The sequence below is a fragment of the Protopterus annectens genome, chromosome 1.part0 (assembly GCF_019279795.1).
Source record: "Protopterus annectens isolate FY-2018-M chromosome 1.part0, PAN1.0, whole genome shotgun sequence".
Taxonomy (NCBI): Eukaryota; Metazoa; Chordata; order Ceratodontiformes; family Protopteridae; genus Protopterus; species Protopterus annectens.
The window spans coordinates 463391849-463409850 of record NC_056725.1 but is presented as its reverse complement, the minus strand read 5'-3'; the positions used below and the strand labels follow the sequence as shown (position 1 = coordinate 463409850).

Here is an 18002-nt window from a genome sequence, read left to right as displayed (position 1 = left end):
ACCTGCAATGAAACGGAGGTATCTTCTGCAACTTTGTCTGATAGGGACATGCAGGTATGCCTCCTTGAGGTCCAATGTTACCAGCCATGCTTCCTTGCCCAACATGGGAAGTAGCTGCTGTAGTGTTAGCATCTTGAATTTGGGAACTTGTAAGTAAGTGTTTAGAATTGAAAGGTCCAGAATTGGTCTCCAAGCATTTTCTTTCTTGGGTACTAGGAAGAGTCTTGAGTAAAATCCTTGGCCTTGCTCTTGAGTTGGTACCCTTTGAATGGCTCTCATGGCCATGAGAGCTGTAATTTGTTTTGAGCCTCTGCCCTTTGATTTTGTGGCAGGTTTGGCATTCCTCTTTTTATTGGCAAGGTGTGAAAGTGGAATCTGTATCCTTGTAAAATTATGTCTAGAACCCATTTGTCCTTTGTGACCATGTGCCAGTTGTCTGCAAATAGTGCTAGTTTCCCCAAGGGGCTGACAAAGAGCTTTGTTTGGCCAGCTGAGGTGCAAGTCATTGAGTTTGCCTTCTGGTGGGTTGAGACCTGTCTTCTCCTCCCTTCTGGGTTGGAGTGCCTCATTGGCGAGGCTTTATACTGAGCTTGTGGTTGTCCTCTGCCCCTTGGGCGTCTGTATTTACCCCTCTGAGGCCTGTCAGTGGCTGGAAAGGACCAATTTTTTGTTGGCCAGTTTCTGCTGAAGTGAGGGGGTTGTACTTGTAGAAAATCTTTGACTGTCTGCATTGATTTTGCCTTATCTTCCATTTTCTTTAAAACTTCTTCTGCTTTAACACCAAAAAGAACATCCTGCTGTAAGGGAGCATCTAATAGTTTTGCTTTAACATGATCAGGCAGACTTTGTTCTTTTAACCAAGCATGCCTACGTATAACTGAACCAGTGACAGCTTCTCTGCAGGAGGCCTCTAAAGAATCAAACCCACATTGTAAGGTATGTTTGCCCACCTGCTCGGTGCAACAAATCCTGTACTTCTTTAATTTCAGATTGTTGAGGTAAGGTGGTTATCTTTTGTTTTAACTGAGAGATCAGAAATTGCTGATACTTAAGCATATGAAATTGACAGTTTAGTGCTCTCATAGCTAAAGTGGCTGAGGTGTAAACCTTTTTCCCATCTGTCTAGTGCTCTTGAATCCCTTTCAGAAGGTACTGGATTTTTAGCCATGGAAGCCTTAGCCCCCTTGGGACCCTGGGAGATAGTCCCTGGGTCAGCTACTGGGCTTTTGTAAAGGAATTTGTGGGAATCAGGTACTCTGTAGTATCTGTCAGGCTTGGCCGGGGCAGGAGGTAGAGAGTCAGGGTTGAAACTGGATTCTAAGTAGACATCATCCACAATGTCCAAAACAGGAGGGATGGCTAGAGGTCTGTGTTGGGGGAGTAAAAGAAACTCTCTCAGCCTTTTCTTGGAATCAGAGTAATCCTGACCTTCCCAGTGAAAATGTTCCCTCATAGTGTGTAAAGTTTCTCCAAAAGAGTAATCTTCTGGAGGGGAAGCCGAGGGAATAGATTCCTCAGCATCAGAATCTTCATAAGGAGAGAAGGAATAGTCTTGGTCCCCAGAGGAATCCGAAGAAATAGACAGTTGTTCAGAGGAAGCAGAATCTTCCTCTTGTCTAGGCCTTTTGTCAGGAGGAGGCTGTGAACCCCTGATAAGAGAAATCAAATCTTCTGCCATTTTGAGCATCTGTTTCTTAGGCATAGGGCCTTGAACAGGAGACTGAAGTGAAGCCTTTTTCGATTTAGAAGGAGTCTTCGACTTGGAAAACATTTTGACTGTAAGAGTCGTCGGTCTGAAAACTCCTTCAGAAACCAATGGCGTTTCAGAAGTACCGACGTCCTTGGAAGGTAAATCGTCGGTAGGGATTGAAGTAAAAGGCTGCGTCAGCCTAGTATATTCCGACAAAATATCTGTAGCGGTCTCGAGTTCCAGAACTGCGGTAGTCAGAGGCTGCGTCAGAGCCTCACTGATAACCAGAGACCGGATCAAACAAGGCCTCGGAATCGGGCTTAGGCCTGGGCTGTCAGTCCTTGTCCCTGCGCTTTTTGTGCACGCTGGTAGTCGGTAGCTCTGACGGCATCTTATAGCTAAATTTTCTATCAAAAAAGTGTTGTGCGAAATCAAATCGTCTTTTAATAGTACGTTTATTAAATCTAGCACAAAAACAACAAGAAGTGATGTCGTGATCAGGGCCTAGGCAAGGTATGCAATAAGAATGAAAATCCTTATGAGGCATTTGCTTCCCACAAGAAATACAATTGTTAGCTTTCTGACATCGGTCTGAGGCAAGAAAAGTTTCCCCAACGGGGTACTTAGCTTTATAGAAGACTTCGGTCTGAAATTCAAATTCGAAAATCACAGGAGTCGGCCTACCGGCACTTGCGAACTGCTTCTGCTTAGAAAGACTGAAGAAAATGGCGTCGGTTGCAATATATGTACCCCTGGCGCTGACGGACGGGATGAGGTGACAGCAACCGACGCCGGACCAAGACTTTGGAAATCCGTCGACTGCGGGACCCGCTGCACGAGGATAACCCAAGTGTGATTACTGCAGCAGGGTAACACGATGAACATCAACAGGATTCAGAGTCAGTGGTAGCTATGAAGCAACTGACACATCAAAGTCCAATGCAACACTCATGTCCTCTGGCATGCAATGGTACAGGAGAGTCCAGGTCTGCACTCTGTAATGCATGACTGCTGAAGTGGCAAATGCCTTGACCTCTTGGGCCTTCTCTACACTGCTGGTCATTTCCATCTTTAAAGACCTCAATTCTATTCCAAAGAAACATTTTCTCTAAACTGGGATCAGAGAAGAGTTCTTGTAATTTATGGGGATCCCTGGGACTTTATTCCTGATGGCACCCACAAGAGGTCTGTCACCACAAAATATTTGTTTGGTCCAATAGTAGATAATCATCTAAGCAAGGGAACACTAGCACACCTTCCTCCTTCATGGCTTTGGCTGCCACCATGGCCAACAACCCATCCATATCCATGTATGACTTCTGAAACAGTTTTTTAATAACAGCCAAGAGTACCAAACCTGCCTGGACTTTGTCTCCTACCTTACTAACCTGCTGGCATTGCTCTCACATCTTGCAGGCCCATCTCAAGCCTTTTACAATTTCTTTTCAAAACATTTTGCATAAGCCTTTTTTTGTGTGGATTATACTCATATGGAATTACAGAACCATCATGGGCTATGTCCAGAACTGCGTGATGGTATGCCATTAAGACTACAAGCTGCTGCACAACATCCCCCTTTTGTCCTTTCCCAGACATGGAGAGTCAGAAGCCTCCTTGACTATCTCCTTCAAAGTCCTATGAGGTACAATCAGAAAGTTGTGTCTGTGTCAACTGTTTTAGTGATCCTCTCCAGTTTCTTTTTCAAAGGAAGGCTAGTGTCCTTTGACAACTATGGTTCTGAGCGTGACTTCCTTCTGTTAACTATGCCTTCCCTTGAAGAACTGGCCTCTTCTGGAAGCATGGGCACTGCCTGGGTCTCCACACTTCTTTCCTTCTTTTTTTAAGTTCTCTAAATCTTTTGTGTTTCTAATACCATGACGGGATGGACCCCATTCCTAAGTTAAAGTATGATTCAGGTTCATGAAATTAGCATTGTTTCAATCTTTGATGTCAGCCAGAAGTGCTCTTTGCAGCACCGCCAGTGTGCTCAGTAATGACTCCTTCTGCAATCCGTATGGAGTTACATGTATTGGTAACATATCTAAATACGATTATAGATTATTTTTTATAAGACCCCATTGCTCCTACTACTATTGAAGCTGTCTGGATATCTTTCTTCCACATTGCTCTTGTTTCTGCCTGGAAATCCTGATATTTAGGACTCTGTGTCTCTCTGTACACAAGACACTAGATTTCAATAATCAATGCTACTTTTGCCTTCTTTTCATGGACCACTACATTGGGTTTTCTCACATCTATCTTTTGAACTGTCGGTAATGGGTGATCCCATGTGATGTAGAATTCATCATTTTCTATGATGCTTTATGGCTAATGTTTTCAGTGTTTTTCAGCTACTTCAGTATTATAATGTTTGCACAATCCCCAGTCCAACAGTCTTGTGACAGTAACATGCCTTTCAGCATACAGTCCTTCTGCCATTAATGTATCACAACAAGCAACAAGGTGTGCAATTGTTTCCAATTCTGTTTTACAAAACCTACACTTGTCAGTTTCTCCCACTTGTTCAATGAACTTTTTAAACCAACATGTACGTTGCCCTCTATCATGGGCCTCCAATACTAACCTTTCATCTTTTGGTTTGTATTGGTCTCCTGATCAACATGAGGTACTTCCAGGAGTTTTCTATTGCAACTATATTTATGCATTTTCCATATTTCATACCTTCTCATCTGATCCTTCACCTTATATTCTTTTTGTTTTTTGGCACATTTAGTTGCTGCCTGATTTTTATCTACTACTGTTTTAATTTCCATTACTTCCGTGGTGGTGCAGCGGTAGCGTTGTTGCCTCACAGCAAGAGGTTCTCCCGTTCGATTCTCGGCTGGAGTGTGGGGAGTTCCTTCTGTGTGGAGTCTGCATGTCCTCCCCGTGGTTGGGTTTGCGTTCGAAAGACATGCGTAAATGGGCGTGCCTTTGTTGAAGGTTGGACGTCAAGCTGGCACCTTGGCGTTCGTGAAAATCTACTGCCAATCATTAGCAGACTGGAGTTCCACTGTGGTGACCCCTAACCGGGAAAAGCCGAAAGACAACAACAACTGTTTTAATTTCCATTCCCACTTGAAGCCGATATGCTTCTGCTAGACTAAGAAGGGAAGTAATTTTAGATTTACTCATTTTTCAAAACTTTCACTATGTTTGGGTCTTGTGAGGTCAGGAGATATGTAAGCAGTCCCATGACTGCAGATCTATAGATGTAATCAATTTCAAGGAGGCCCATATTTCCTTCGGAACGGGGAATATACAATCCTGGTATGCACCGATTTTTATAAATCATTTGATGAGCATGAAGCAGCCTTCTTGTTTTCCTGTCTAATCTATCCAACACCTTTTGGGGCCAGTCAATCACTCCAAAATTGTTAAGTTAGGACAGGAAAAGCAAATTGGTTTACAGCTTGAATTTTGTTCCTAGATGTCAACGCTGTTTTCAGGGTTAATTTCAGTCTTCTTCTAAAATATTTCTAAGTTTTATTCACATTTGTTCATGTTTTATTGTTGATCCTTCATCAGTTCCCAAATATTTATACATTTCCTTTTGCTCAAGTTATTTTATATCACATTCTTGTCCCAAACTGATGTTTTATTGGTGCTGCAGCGATCCTGCTTTAAAGGCCGCTTTTGCACATTTATCAAGACCAAGTGACATTCTTATATCAGCTGAAAAAGTTTTAGCTACTTGCAATTGTGCTTTGAGTTCCTCACCTGATGAGCTATAGAGTTTTAAATCATCGATAAAGAGAAGATAAGAAGAGAAGTCTTTACACTTTGTTGCTTTCTGGGAGCCCAATTACAGCCATGACCTAATCTGTTAAGCAGACAGCTTTATGGGTTAAGGGCAAGGCAAAACGGCAATGGTGACAGAGAGTTACCCTGAAATATCCCCCTCTGGATTTTTATCCCTAGAATAATAATTATTATCATGGCTCAACTGCAAAGTGTTTTGCCACTGTTTCATGGTCACTGTGATGTAATTTATCAGTGTAGGATATATCTTATACATTTTTAAGCACTCTTTTATCCATGAATGTGGGATACTGTCAAATGCTTTTTTGTAGTCAAACCATGACATACTTAGATTCTTCCCCTTTTTACAGTCCTCCACTAAGACTTTAACAACAAATGATCCTTTGTTCCATATGACTTTCTTTTACTGCCATTTTGTTCCATTGCCATGACTGAGTTTTCTTCTAAATTACTATAAACTCTGTTTGCATCAATTCCAGTATACAGTTTACACGTCGTTGCAATGCAAGTTACTGGTCTATAATTTTTAGGGTAACTTGCAGGTTCGCTCTCAAGTAGGAGCATTATTTTTCCTGTTGTTAGCCAGGCTGGTGTCTGTTTGGGGTGCGCATATAAATAGTTTTTACTCATGGCTAAATCTTCATGCAAAAATGTTAATACTTTTAACCAGAAGTTAGGTACTGCATCTGGGCCTAGGGTTTTCCAGTTAGATGCTCTTCTTAATTTTGTTTCAGTCTCTCTGGCTGTTATTTTATCCAAATTCATATCCTTTACCTTTGAACTTATTATTCCTTCTTTTACTTCTTCTATCCATTTAGCATCTTCGTTATGCTCCACAGGATCTTCATAAATACTTCTCCAAAATGTATCCATTTCTTCTTCTTTTTTGTGGTCTTTCAATTTCTTTTACCTTGTTTCCCAATTCTCTATAAAAGTTTTTTGGGTTATTAATGAATTGAATATTTTGTACTTTTCCCTTTATTTTTATCTGAGTATCTTCAAAGTTTTTCCACCTGTGCTGATATTTGTGATGGTGCATGATTATATTGATTAATTTGACTTTTGCCTTTGCATAAATACTGCACCATATCAAATCTGTCTTTCTTTCCCATGTCCATATTTCTTTTTTATACTTTTCAAAAAATCTCTAGGTTTTGTTATTTATATTTTTGCACTTCCTCAGATGCTTGTTTTCCAAACAGATCAAAGTTTATTGGTCTATATACTGTTTTTCACAAATCTGTTGTATTAATGAACACAAATTTTTATTTGAAGCTTCTGACAGTTTTTATTGTGGAAGTATTTTTCTTTCTTCTAATTTCTCTCAATCTTTTTGTATATCCTGTGTCTGGAAATTCTAGGCTTTTTGCATAATAGTAATAATCCGGGATTTCTTTCTTATCCCCAATAGTCCACTCTAAAGTCTTTATGGCGCTTCTTTGGCCTATCGTTTTTTGTGATTTTTGTGGACTGCTACTTCCTTCTACAACAGGGGGGGTAGTCATCCTCCCCTTGGGCCTGGCCTGGCACCAGTGTAGGAATTTTTCCATATTTTGAGGATTCTACACTGTCATTTTTTTCCAGTCCTGGCAGCCAGGATTGGGTACTTGTTTTACCCTAGGTCTTGTGCACCCAGCTATCTTTTTTTAATTTTTGACCTACTTTTGTCCATGACATACGCAACATAAATACAGTCTATACATCAGTGTCGTCTAGATGATATTTTGCGAAAAACTGGGTCCACCTCGTGAAGGTACTCACCAAGACTTGAGGATAAATTAAATTTCAGCAATACCACTCTCCTTTGCTTGCTGACTTATCTCTCCATTCGGACCGCATGTGACTGTCTCTGTCTGTGTAGGTACAATTACATATATATATATATATATATATATATATATATATATATATATATATATATACACACACACACACACACACACAGACACACACAAACACACACAGTTCCCCGATTCATCAAAATCATTTCTCATTAACACTTCTGCAGAAATGTCACCAAACATTGCCATCTGCTTACTTACCTATCCCTGTCCAAATTAAATATGGCCGCAGGGGTATCTGAAACAGTGCCCCTCACATTACCCTAACTGCACCTAACAGCCCAGGCAAGTGCTGTTCTTTTTTAACAGCTGCAGGTTTAGTAAATAGTTGTGTCTGGTGCAGTATTCTTCTTAGCAACAGCTTCTTTTCCCTCCACCAAGAGAGGTTACAGACCTTTGAGGTAGCCTGGAACAGCTGTTGTGTGAAGGCAAGCTACCACTGTTAAGGTATCACCTCTATTAATTCCCTTATTTAGCTTCTGGCCCTACCCTTTCCTTTTGAACATGCGGGCTGTAAATGCCCCATCTTGTATTATAGAAACATCTAACTCTAAAACCATGCAATATTCTGCAAACAATGTTTTCTTCCTCTCCCTTACAAACCTTCTGTGAAGGTTTAGACTGTTCCCATAGGTTCCCCTATACCCCTTATGTCCACCTAGGTAAGCCTCTTTTACCCAGTTATGCCCTACTGGTTAGATAAAAGGTCTCTACTCACCTATTCAGCCACGGTACACTTTCTGTCAATTACATCTTCATATGCTAAGGTAAGGCAATGAGCACGTGCTCCCTTATAATAGTGTCTCTCAATATTTCAAAGGTAGCGATCCGATATCCACTCACCTATGTACTGAAGTGCTTAGTTAAAGCAATGAAATCACAGACACTGTCCTCTATTTTTCTCCTGACTTCTCTTTTTTCTATAAGTTTCAGCTGTTATCTTGAAACATTCGCACAGACAATTCTAAACTTTAATATAATCCAAAAATAAAAATAATTTAACATGCTACTGCATGCACAGTCTTACCCATAAGAACAGGGGCTTTAAAGTTACCTACTACCTGTAGTCTATTTGGTTGTGATTGAAAGTTTTGTTTGGAAATGTCCATGTGTGCAAAGTTATCCTGTCTTTGTAATGAGGAAGCAATTTAGTACTAACCTTGGCTTCCAAGGTTGTGTGTTCACCCCTTGCTACTCATGTGCATTTTTGAAGGTAGACCATCCTCTTATCACATGGGCCCTGCTTTTCTCTTTTTTCTTGCTCCTTTTCCAAATCTGTGGTTCACGCCATTCTCTGCCTTTTCTCCCTTTATACCTCAAGCTGCTTTATTCTCTGTGCGGCTGAGAGCTGCACTCAGGAGGTCATATGAGGAAGTATGGAGTTTTCCTTTTGCTGTATGTTGTGCTGCAGCTACATATCCCCTGCCAGGCAGCTTCTGGGTGTGGTAGACTGGACTTCATCTGAATACAATATGGCAATCATCTCTGCCTCCTTGGTCAAAATAGCATGCAGGAGTTCCTATGATTTATATTCTTTTGCCAGCTGTGATAATAACATCCTTTCATATTCTATGCAACACAATTTGCCCTTTTCTTAACTACTCTGTCTAAAAAATCAAACTGCTTGGCAGTGCATACTTCTGCATATTTATCTTGTGTCTGCAAGGGTACACCCTCCTATTTAAGTAGCAAAACAGTTTTCCAAGTTACAGAAGTCTAATTTATGAAAATCCATACCACAATCTGTAATTAATATATAAAGGCACAGGCTTTAAATCCATCCTGCTGCCACCAATTAATACATCAGGGGTGGCTATGTAAACCGTACTACTTAGATACGTAAATATACATTGCTCAGTCCCAAGAGCATATGGCAAATGAAAACTGTTGCCTTGGGCTATGATCACTACCAGGACACCTGTAATACACAAATAAGCTTTACACTGAACTGATAAAGCAGAGTTATGAACACTGGCTTCCCAGGAATTCACATAACCCTTTCTTAGTCAAGTGTCTTACAGTGCTATCTTACCAACAGATAACTGCATTTTGGGCATCAGTACTACACAAGATCGTAGTTTCACAACAAGCTCTCTAGTTCAATTCGCAGCTGGGGTGCATCTTTTGTGGAGTCTGTACATCCTCCATATGGTCACATAATTTTATCCAGGGACTCTGCTTTCCTCTAACCTCCGAAAGACCACAATAGATTTACTGGGAGCTCTATACTCTGCTAGATAAGTGTGTGGTGTCTACGTGATATGGAAAAAAAAGGCCTTGCAATATACTTTTGTTTTCTATTTGCCTAGGATGGTGGCTGCTCTTTATAAGGTTGTAATGGGAAATGGACGTGGATGGATTGCATTTACAAAATGATTTACAGAAAGGACTAATAATAATTTCTAGTGACACATCTCCTTCTAGTTTACGATACCACATTGCCATCACCCATACCAATCTTTAACCTTCAGGACAGATTACCGTGCACTCTTAAAAAGGAACCAACTGTATTATTAACTTACGTTACCTACAGTGAGGCAATCTTTGTGTCTTTGAAAAGGTGGATGTCAACAGTTAAAACTTCACTGGTTCTTGTAATTACTCTTATACACACAAATAAGGGACTGCATGCTTTTGAACTTTAATACTGAAATTCTTTACTAAAAATACATTACGCAATGCAGTTTAGATATATAAACACGTATGCACTTACACAAAGAAATACAAACTAAAAAGATCTTAACGGACAACTGGCACTAGAAAGGTACTGTTAGCTAGATAGTTCTTACACTATACTAAATTAAAACAATTTTAATCCATCTAAGTCGCAAATAACACACAGCAAAGTTCAGACACATGATGCTTGAAGGAGACTGTCTTTTTTCTCAGCAGCGGTCAACACAACATTCCCAGAGAAAACAAAAACTTTAGCTGGAAGACTGCACTACTGAGCTGAGATATAAAATTAGAAAAGACCAATTAAGTTTAAGATGTTCCAGATGGGTGTCATGGTGTGAGACATCACTGGGAAATATGTAGGAGAGTCTTTTAACCACAAATTATACAGTTTTCCACAGGTAGAATGAGCCAAGATTCCACAAGCTTCTTCCCCAGAAACTCTAGAAGGTACATCTGAGGGGAAGTACAGAGGCCGCATACTACACTAAGCAACTCACAATTTATCTGACGGTATCCCCAGAAAAAGGTGAAGTATGGGGCACACTAATGGAGAGGCAGACTTGGCCACATCTGTCTCAAACTGACCTCGAGAACCTTCATTTGTGAGGGAGTGGCAGTCCATCAACTGTGTGTGGGCATTAGTGTGTGCAGGGGCATGCAAGCTATTAACTAGTGGCAGACTGGAAATCAGAGCAAAGCATGCACTTGCCAATAGCTGCTCATTGTGGGAAAGAGGCCAGTGTTAGGTTCAGTATAAGTTTCAGAATGAACTCCCTAACAACATGCTCCTTCACATATAGCTTAAGATCTCACTAGACATCAAACACTTATTTGATAAGTAATCCCTAGCATGGAAGACTTGATAGGCCTTCCTTGAGTAGAGCCTGACTGACTGTATAGGTTAGTCCCTGGCTCAGAATACCTTTCTGCCATACTGGATGACTCAAAAAACAGATCTCAGGAATCAGGCTAGTCATCTCCAGGTGACAGCCAATCATCCAAACACAGGACTATATAAGAAACTTGAAGCTGCATCCCTAAGGTAGGAGCTGAGGGTAAATCTCTGCTGATCCCAAAGTCCATGAGTGAAACTGAGGACTGGTTTTGGCACGAGTCCTAATTAAATGAGGATGAACTAATCACATGAAGGGACTGAGGGCTAAATGGACACCAAACTTACTTCAAGGAGGGTCAGGTCAGGATCTGGCCTCTGAGGGCTTGACACTGCTGTGGACTGTGCTTGGGGCTATGAAAAAGACCCTGGTAATAGTTTTAACATGAAAAGCTCTTGGCAGATGCCATATTTTGATGCAGGACAGCATATCTTCCCATCTTCAGCACTGGATAGCTGGGGTTTAATCTCTGGCATTTGTGATCATCATATTGTTAATAAAAGCAAACCACAGTTCTGGCCGAACAATAAAGGAAACCACCAGCAGCTAGTGAAAAACACAGTTTAATTTTGCTTTCATCTTCAAGAGACTTCTTCAGAATGATAATTTGACACTTATGATAAATTCCTGCATTTGCATGTTTAAGTATCAAATACAGAAAATACTGGGATCCAAACTGTGTGAGCAACATCAAAAAGACGATGAAAACAAGAAACAATCTCAAATAAAACCAACTAGTACTGTATCATACAGTATGACTATCAGCTAATATCTTACTTGAAAAGAATTCCAGTATGAATTCATAGTTCACCGTACCTCCGAACATGATGTCAGAAGATGATGTATAGACTGAAAAAGTGGTCCAGAATTACTGATCAAGGGTGTAGATCTAGAACAATGCTCAGAAAACTCACTCTTGAAGACCTGCCTAAACCCAAGAATTAGGTGTTGCAAATCAGAAACAGCCACTCTAAGCGTCTGACAAGTTATGTCACCACTGTTCTTCTCATCACGGAGGAATACACACTGCAAAAACAAGAACACAGGGAAAATAAACAAACATTAAAACCAAAAAATTATTAAAACACAGGCAGCACCACCACCTTCAAACAAATACTGAAAAATCATCTCAACTCTTCCTGGCTATGTGCCTGCTCTATAATCTAACATCCTCCTTCTCCTTATTTGATAACTAAACTCCTTTGCTTTTTGTTACTGCTGACTGATGATATTTTCTCCATAATTATTATTTTTCATCACGTGTTGATACTGGTACAATAATGGAGTAATACATCTCTATTTATACCTCTTTGAATTCATCTGGCAACCAACAAAATTCCTGCTTTTATGTATATATTACTGCAATCACTATCTGTAATGCTGTATCTACTTTTGTACCAATTAATGTTTAATATTTTCTATATTTATGTTTTTGTTGGAGCTTTTCTTCCTGGGCCTCCACTGAAAATGGGCTCTTTTAGGCCCAGTGGACTTTCCTGGTAAACAAATGAAATAAATAAAATAAGTTAGCATACCAAAGTACTGGCCCCCATTTTAGTGCTTTGCTATGAAGTCAGCGATGAAGGTCAAACTCTGTCAAAATGTTATTCACTGGTCATATTGAAATCTACAAAAGCATTATCATTGTTACATCTGTGCCATTCATTACATTTGGATTACAAAGCCAAATTAATCAAATTCTAGGTGGGAAAAAAGTTAGTTTTGGTTGTGGCAAGGAAGATTTTTTTTTTTTGTTTTTGTTTGTTTATATACAAAGATGCATGGCAGGACTGCAAAAACAGGATAAGGGGTACTGATTGCTCTTATGAAGAAGCATTATCAAGAGAGTATATAGCTGAGAAGTTGGAAAAGACATACCCAAGTCTCTAATGTGGCTCTCCTTGAAAAGGTTTCTGTAAAGAAATCATAGACGACACACACACGTAAATAGTACCCAAAGGAGATCTTAGTTAGCAAACAGGGCAGAAGACAGTGCGGCTCTTTTGTTCAGTTCTCAAAGCAATGCCTGGTTAGTAAGCAAAACATTCATTTGGGTTATGAAAGGTACCATAAATGAAAGTTTTGTAATTATCATAATGGTAGAGCAGACTCAGCAGGTTCATCCTTGTTAACTGCAGGACTAATGGCATCAGACATTAGGCAGCATGGCATCCAATACTCTCCTAGCCTACTAATCAGCTCCCATAGTGATCTCCCTGGGAATCTTCCATTTCAGATTGCTGGTATGCTGAACACCCACACAAAGTAATCACAAGCCTCTAGACCAAGTTAGCAAGATGGTTGGGTTATGTTAAGTATACAAGTTTCATTTATCTAGTATGAAGAAGGCCATCCTCCTTAAGTCAAGGACAGACTGCAGACTGCAAAGCTCATTATTCTGGATAGTTGCCTTCATGGGAGCATACAACTGTGGCCCCAAAGGATGACACAGACCTGCTAATAACGTCCACCTTACAGTACTTGCAAAAATATTCAGATAAGACAAAATACTGCTGCACAAATACCATCTAACACTGCACTGTGGGGAAAGTGTGAAGTGACAACTGCTTTCGTTGAACAGGCCTTAGCTTCAAAATGCAAAGGTTTACTGTACTTTTCATATCAAAATTTACTGAAGATCAGGTAACCATTTTGTTGAGGTCTGGATATATTATAACCAGGTTTCATTTAGAAAAGAATATAACTGATGGTACTTTCTAAAAGACTTCGCTATGTCAGCATAGAACCTGACCTACGAAAATCATAAAATGTGGCAAATATTCTCCTCTAATTATAGAGTTAGGAAAGAAGGCAGGCAAGTGGACTGACTGGTTTAATTTAGACTCAGTGGCTAACTTCGACCAGAAATTATAACTGGTATGCACAGACACACTATTTTTGTGAATCACCAGGTACTGAGGGAGACTGACTAGGCCTAACACCAAACTTTTCTAAACAGATACAGCTGCCAAGTGAACGTTTATAGAAGAGTCTGTAAAATTGTGATAAATATTAAGGAACAAGAGCAGTATATTTGTCCTGTTTCCCAGACAAGACTAAACGATAAAACATGTTAGTTTGCACTTATAGGTAACAGGTACGGTACTGGGCTTATCTGCAGATGTGAGAATCTGGACTACACTGGGTGGGTAAGGCAGGATCTCTGACCATTACTGCAATTGGAGAAAATATGCCGTTAGATGTATGGAGTGAACATATGGAAGGGACTTGCCCGAGGTATGACAAAGTAAGGTCCTGAAGAACCTTTGTTTTCTTTTTTATTTGTTAACCACATAGGTGGGCTGGTCCAAGGACCCTTTTCAGCAACGACCTGGGCCATAGGCAACATACAACAGCAGAGAGTTTCAAAGGAATACAATTAAGTGTGAAAGTATAATAAAGCTGAATGACAATTAGACATAAATTGACAATTCTGGCATTAAAAAGGGGAACCAGAATTGTCAAGGCCATAATGGGGTTAACAGCATGACAGTGGTCCTACGCTGTTTGAAAAATGTGGTGCCCTGAAAAGGGGAAATTAAAAAGGTCACCTTAGTGTTCTCAGCAAGATCACTAAGCCAGGACCAGGTGTACCCATGTACTGCAATGCTGGCATCTGACACTCAGACCTGTCTCTCAGCATTGTTGTAAGCCACTCTCATAGTGAGATTCAATATTGATGAGATAGCTGCCAACAACTGGGCATGTAGTTCTTTTTTTTTTTTTTTTTTTTTTTTAATCATCCCTTTGGCACCTTGTCGAGTGACTGTTGCTTTTCATCAGCCAGCTCTCAATTTGGATCCGAATGGTGAGCAGAAATCAGCATGAAAAGGAGAAGTATTGCTGGAACTGAATTCTTCCTCAAGTCTTGGTGAGTGCCTTCAAGTGATGGAACTGGTTTTCACAAAATCTCACCAAGACTATACTAATACATAGACTGTACTTTATATATTATGGAGAAAGGTAGGTCAAAAAATCAAAAGGAAGACTGTGTGCACAGATCCAAGGATATAAAAGCGCCCACTCCTGGTGTATAAAGTTTGTATCACGGCTGGGAAAAAAGGCTGTGTAGAATCCACAGGACATAGAAACTTTCCTACTACAGGGTTAGGCCAAGTGACATCCCCCCCGTGGTAGTAGGAAAAAGTAGTACACAAAAACACAAACTTACAGGCCAAGAAAGAGGCAGAGAGGTGAGAAAGTGGACTGTTGAGGATAAAGAAGAAATTATGTATTGTTACTATTAGACAAAATGCCCAGCATTTCCAGACAGGGGATACTCAGTAATAGTAAGCAAAAAAATAGAGGAAAGAAAAATATATGCAAAAAAAGTATGTTCCTTACAACAGATCAACAAAAATTAATATGCAGACAAACTTTGGGCTCCCTGGAAAAAAGGCACCACAGGAAGTGATAAAGTATAAAGAACAAAAACCAGAGATTTTGAAAAGTATAAAAAATAAATATGGACATGGGAAAGAAAAAGGGATCTGATATGGCTCAATATACATGCAAAGGAGAAAGAAATTAATCAATACAAAAAATTCAGCTCCAAAGAAATCTGAAGAGAAATACAGGCAAAGCTACCTGGATATGGAAAATTACAGAATACAAAAATAAGATCACAAAAGGAGAATGTAGAAAAGAAGTTCAGTGAGGCAGAAGTTAAAACAGAAATCAAAGTAAAGGACTATCTGTGAAGTAAAGGGTTTAGTGTGGACAATCTCACAGGCAGTTTCACAATATGACAGAACAACTAGTTCCCGAAGAAGGAGCAGCAGGATGTACCTGAAGAGGATTTACCACAGTATGAACTTCTGGAACCTTGTACAACAGACCTGTATGAAAGATCAGTTGAAGTTGCACAGCTAGGGAAGGTGGCAGGGAACACTGGCAATCCTGACAGGGGTAATGTTTCTGCATGATGGACCAATCAGTCCTGAAATGTAGGAGCAACAGATGAAGCAGGATGCATTTGTCAAAGGATGATGTTCTGGAACCTCAGAACGGCTCATCCATTCTGGAACCTCAGAAAGGCTCATCCAGACTCTGCTACACTTTGCTGTGAAGGAAAGGTTAGTTTGCTGTTATTTTTTGTATTTCTGTATTGCCTTTCTATATTTTGAATACTGTAGTTTGTTTTCTTTACCTTGTGTTTTGCCTGCATTCTGTTTTAACAGCATATTAAAACTTCAAAAGAGACCACAGCTCTCTCTGTTCTGAGTCAGGCAGAAATAAGAACTGATTAATTAAGGACTCATTCATAAGACAGAAGAGGTCACTTAAGGTTAATCACTTGTTAACAGAGGGGGTGGAGCTAGGAACTAAAATTTCTATTTAAGGAGTAAACTAAAACATTTCAGAGCTTTACCAGAAAGGCTCATCCAGACTCTGCTACACTTTGCTGTGAAGGAAAGGTTAGTTTGCTGTTATTTTTGTATTTCTGTATTGCCTTTCTATATTTTGAATACTGTAGTTTGTTTTCTTTATCTTGTGTTTTGCTTGCATTCTGTTTTAACAGCATATTAAAACTTAAAAAGAGACCACAGCTCTCTCTGTTCTGAGTCAGGCAAAATACCACTGTCTTTCTAGTTGCCCGCCTCTTATGTTAATCTGACCATATATCTCATTTCTCTCTACTTTCACTGGCTTATGTAAGTAATCACAAAACCATCACTTTTGAAATCCCACCCCTTCAATTATTTAAATTTATTGGCCATCCTACAGTATTTCATAGTACCAAAATACAAAAGTAACCACCCCTTTCAGTCCATCTTGCTGTTTTAAAAATAGTAACTCTCCACTAAACCTTAACTTTTTAAACAGGTAAAACTCAAGTTACCTACTTTCATATCTAACTTCTCTAGTGCACACTGCAGAGTGCATTCTTTTCAATCTTACCTTTAAGCATCCCTGTTACTAGCACTTTCTCCAATACCTAAAAAGATCATCTCTACTTGACTCCAAGTAGACTTTTCTCTATCTGTTAAACCTAGCACTTGCTCCTACAGTACTTATTACCTTGATACGGCACTCTTATAGATAGCACCCCAAAAGGCAAACCCCCATTTCTCGGTCACCCACATCCCCGGAATCTCTTTTAAAGTTTTTTGTCTAGTCCTTCTAGCATGTCGAGGGATCAGTTGCTAGTGTCCTCTCCTGCTCAGCTGGTGAACCTGGGAATATTGAGGCAATGTTACAATTGCCTCATGTACACAGACAACCCTCTCCTCCTCCCACAAAACACAAATACATGCGAGAGATGCAACTATACGGCCAAACTGGAGGCTGAGCTCTCTCAACATAGGGCTGGCAAGACCAGTCAGGAGGAGAAGGTTACCACACACACTATAGACCCAGTCTCACATAGTACCATCACAACCTCAAATCATACACATAAACACACAAAGACATACTCGGCTCTGATCAAAAATCTACCAAAACAGCAGAGGCCACCAAAGCAGACACCCAAACAACCACCACCTCAGAGCACAACACCTGCAACACATATACCTCACAGTCAGAGTGTCAAACAGTCACAGCCCTTAAGGCCAAACACAATGCCAGACACACTAGTCATTGGTGACTCCATAGTCAGACACACTGACGCCCCGCCACCAGACTGAGTAAGGAGAAGGTCACAGTAAGCTGCCTGTCGGGCGCTAGAATCCGCCACATAACGCAAGCACTCAGGTCTCTCAACAGCAGGTACAAATACGACTCAGTCATTGTCCACGCTGGTGTAAACGACCTGAGACGCACCTCCTTGGACTACATGAAAAGAGACATTGAGGAGCTCTCTGATTATGTAGCCCAGGCAGGTATGACCCTGACCTTGAGCAGTATCCTACCTTCACCAAGAATGATGCCACAATACAGAGATAAGATGATCAGCTTTAACAATTGGCTTAAACTCTGGTGTCATTCAAAGGGGATCCAATGTCTGTCTGCCTGGGATGACATGCTGGACAAGCCACGCTGCTTCGCAAGGGGATGGCTTGCACCTGTCACCCTGGGATTCGGATATTGGCAAAGGCTCTTGCCACCCCATAGTGCCTTTTAGGCAAGGCTCAAATTCTAAACCTACCACCCTAGAACACAAAAAGGAAAAAACTAAGGGTAATGCTGCTCAATGCC

General features: G+C 40.3%; 1 protein-coding gene across 1 annotated transcript in view; it reads right to left on the bottom strand.

Moving 5' to 3' along the window:
* HAUS7 (HAUS augmin like complex subunit 7) overlaps nt 1-18002 on the bottom strand; it is a 403197-nt gene that overhangs the window by 252326 nt on the left and 132869 nt on the right. The window contains exon 8 of the mRNA XM_044060457.1: nt 11682-11891. Coding sequence (XP_043916392.1) covers nt 11682-11891 — 210 coding nt within the window. The remainder of the gene's footprint in view (nt 1-11681; nt 11892-18002) is intronic.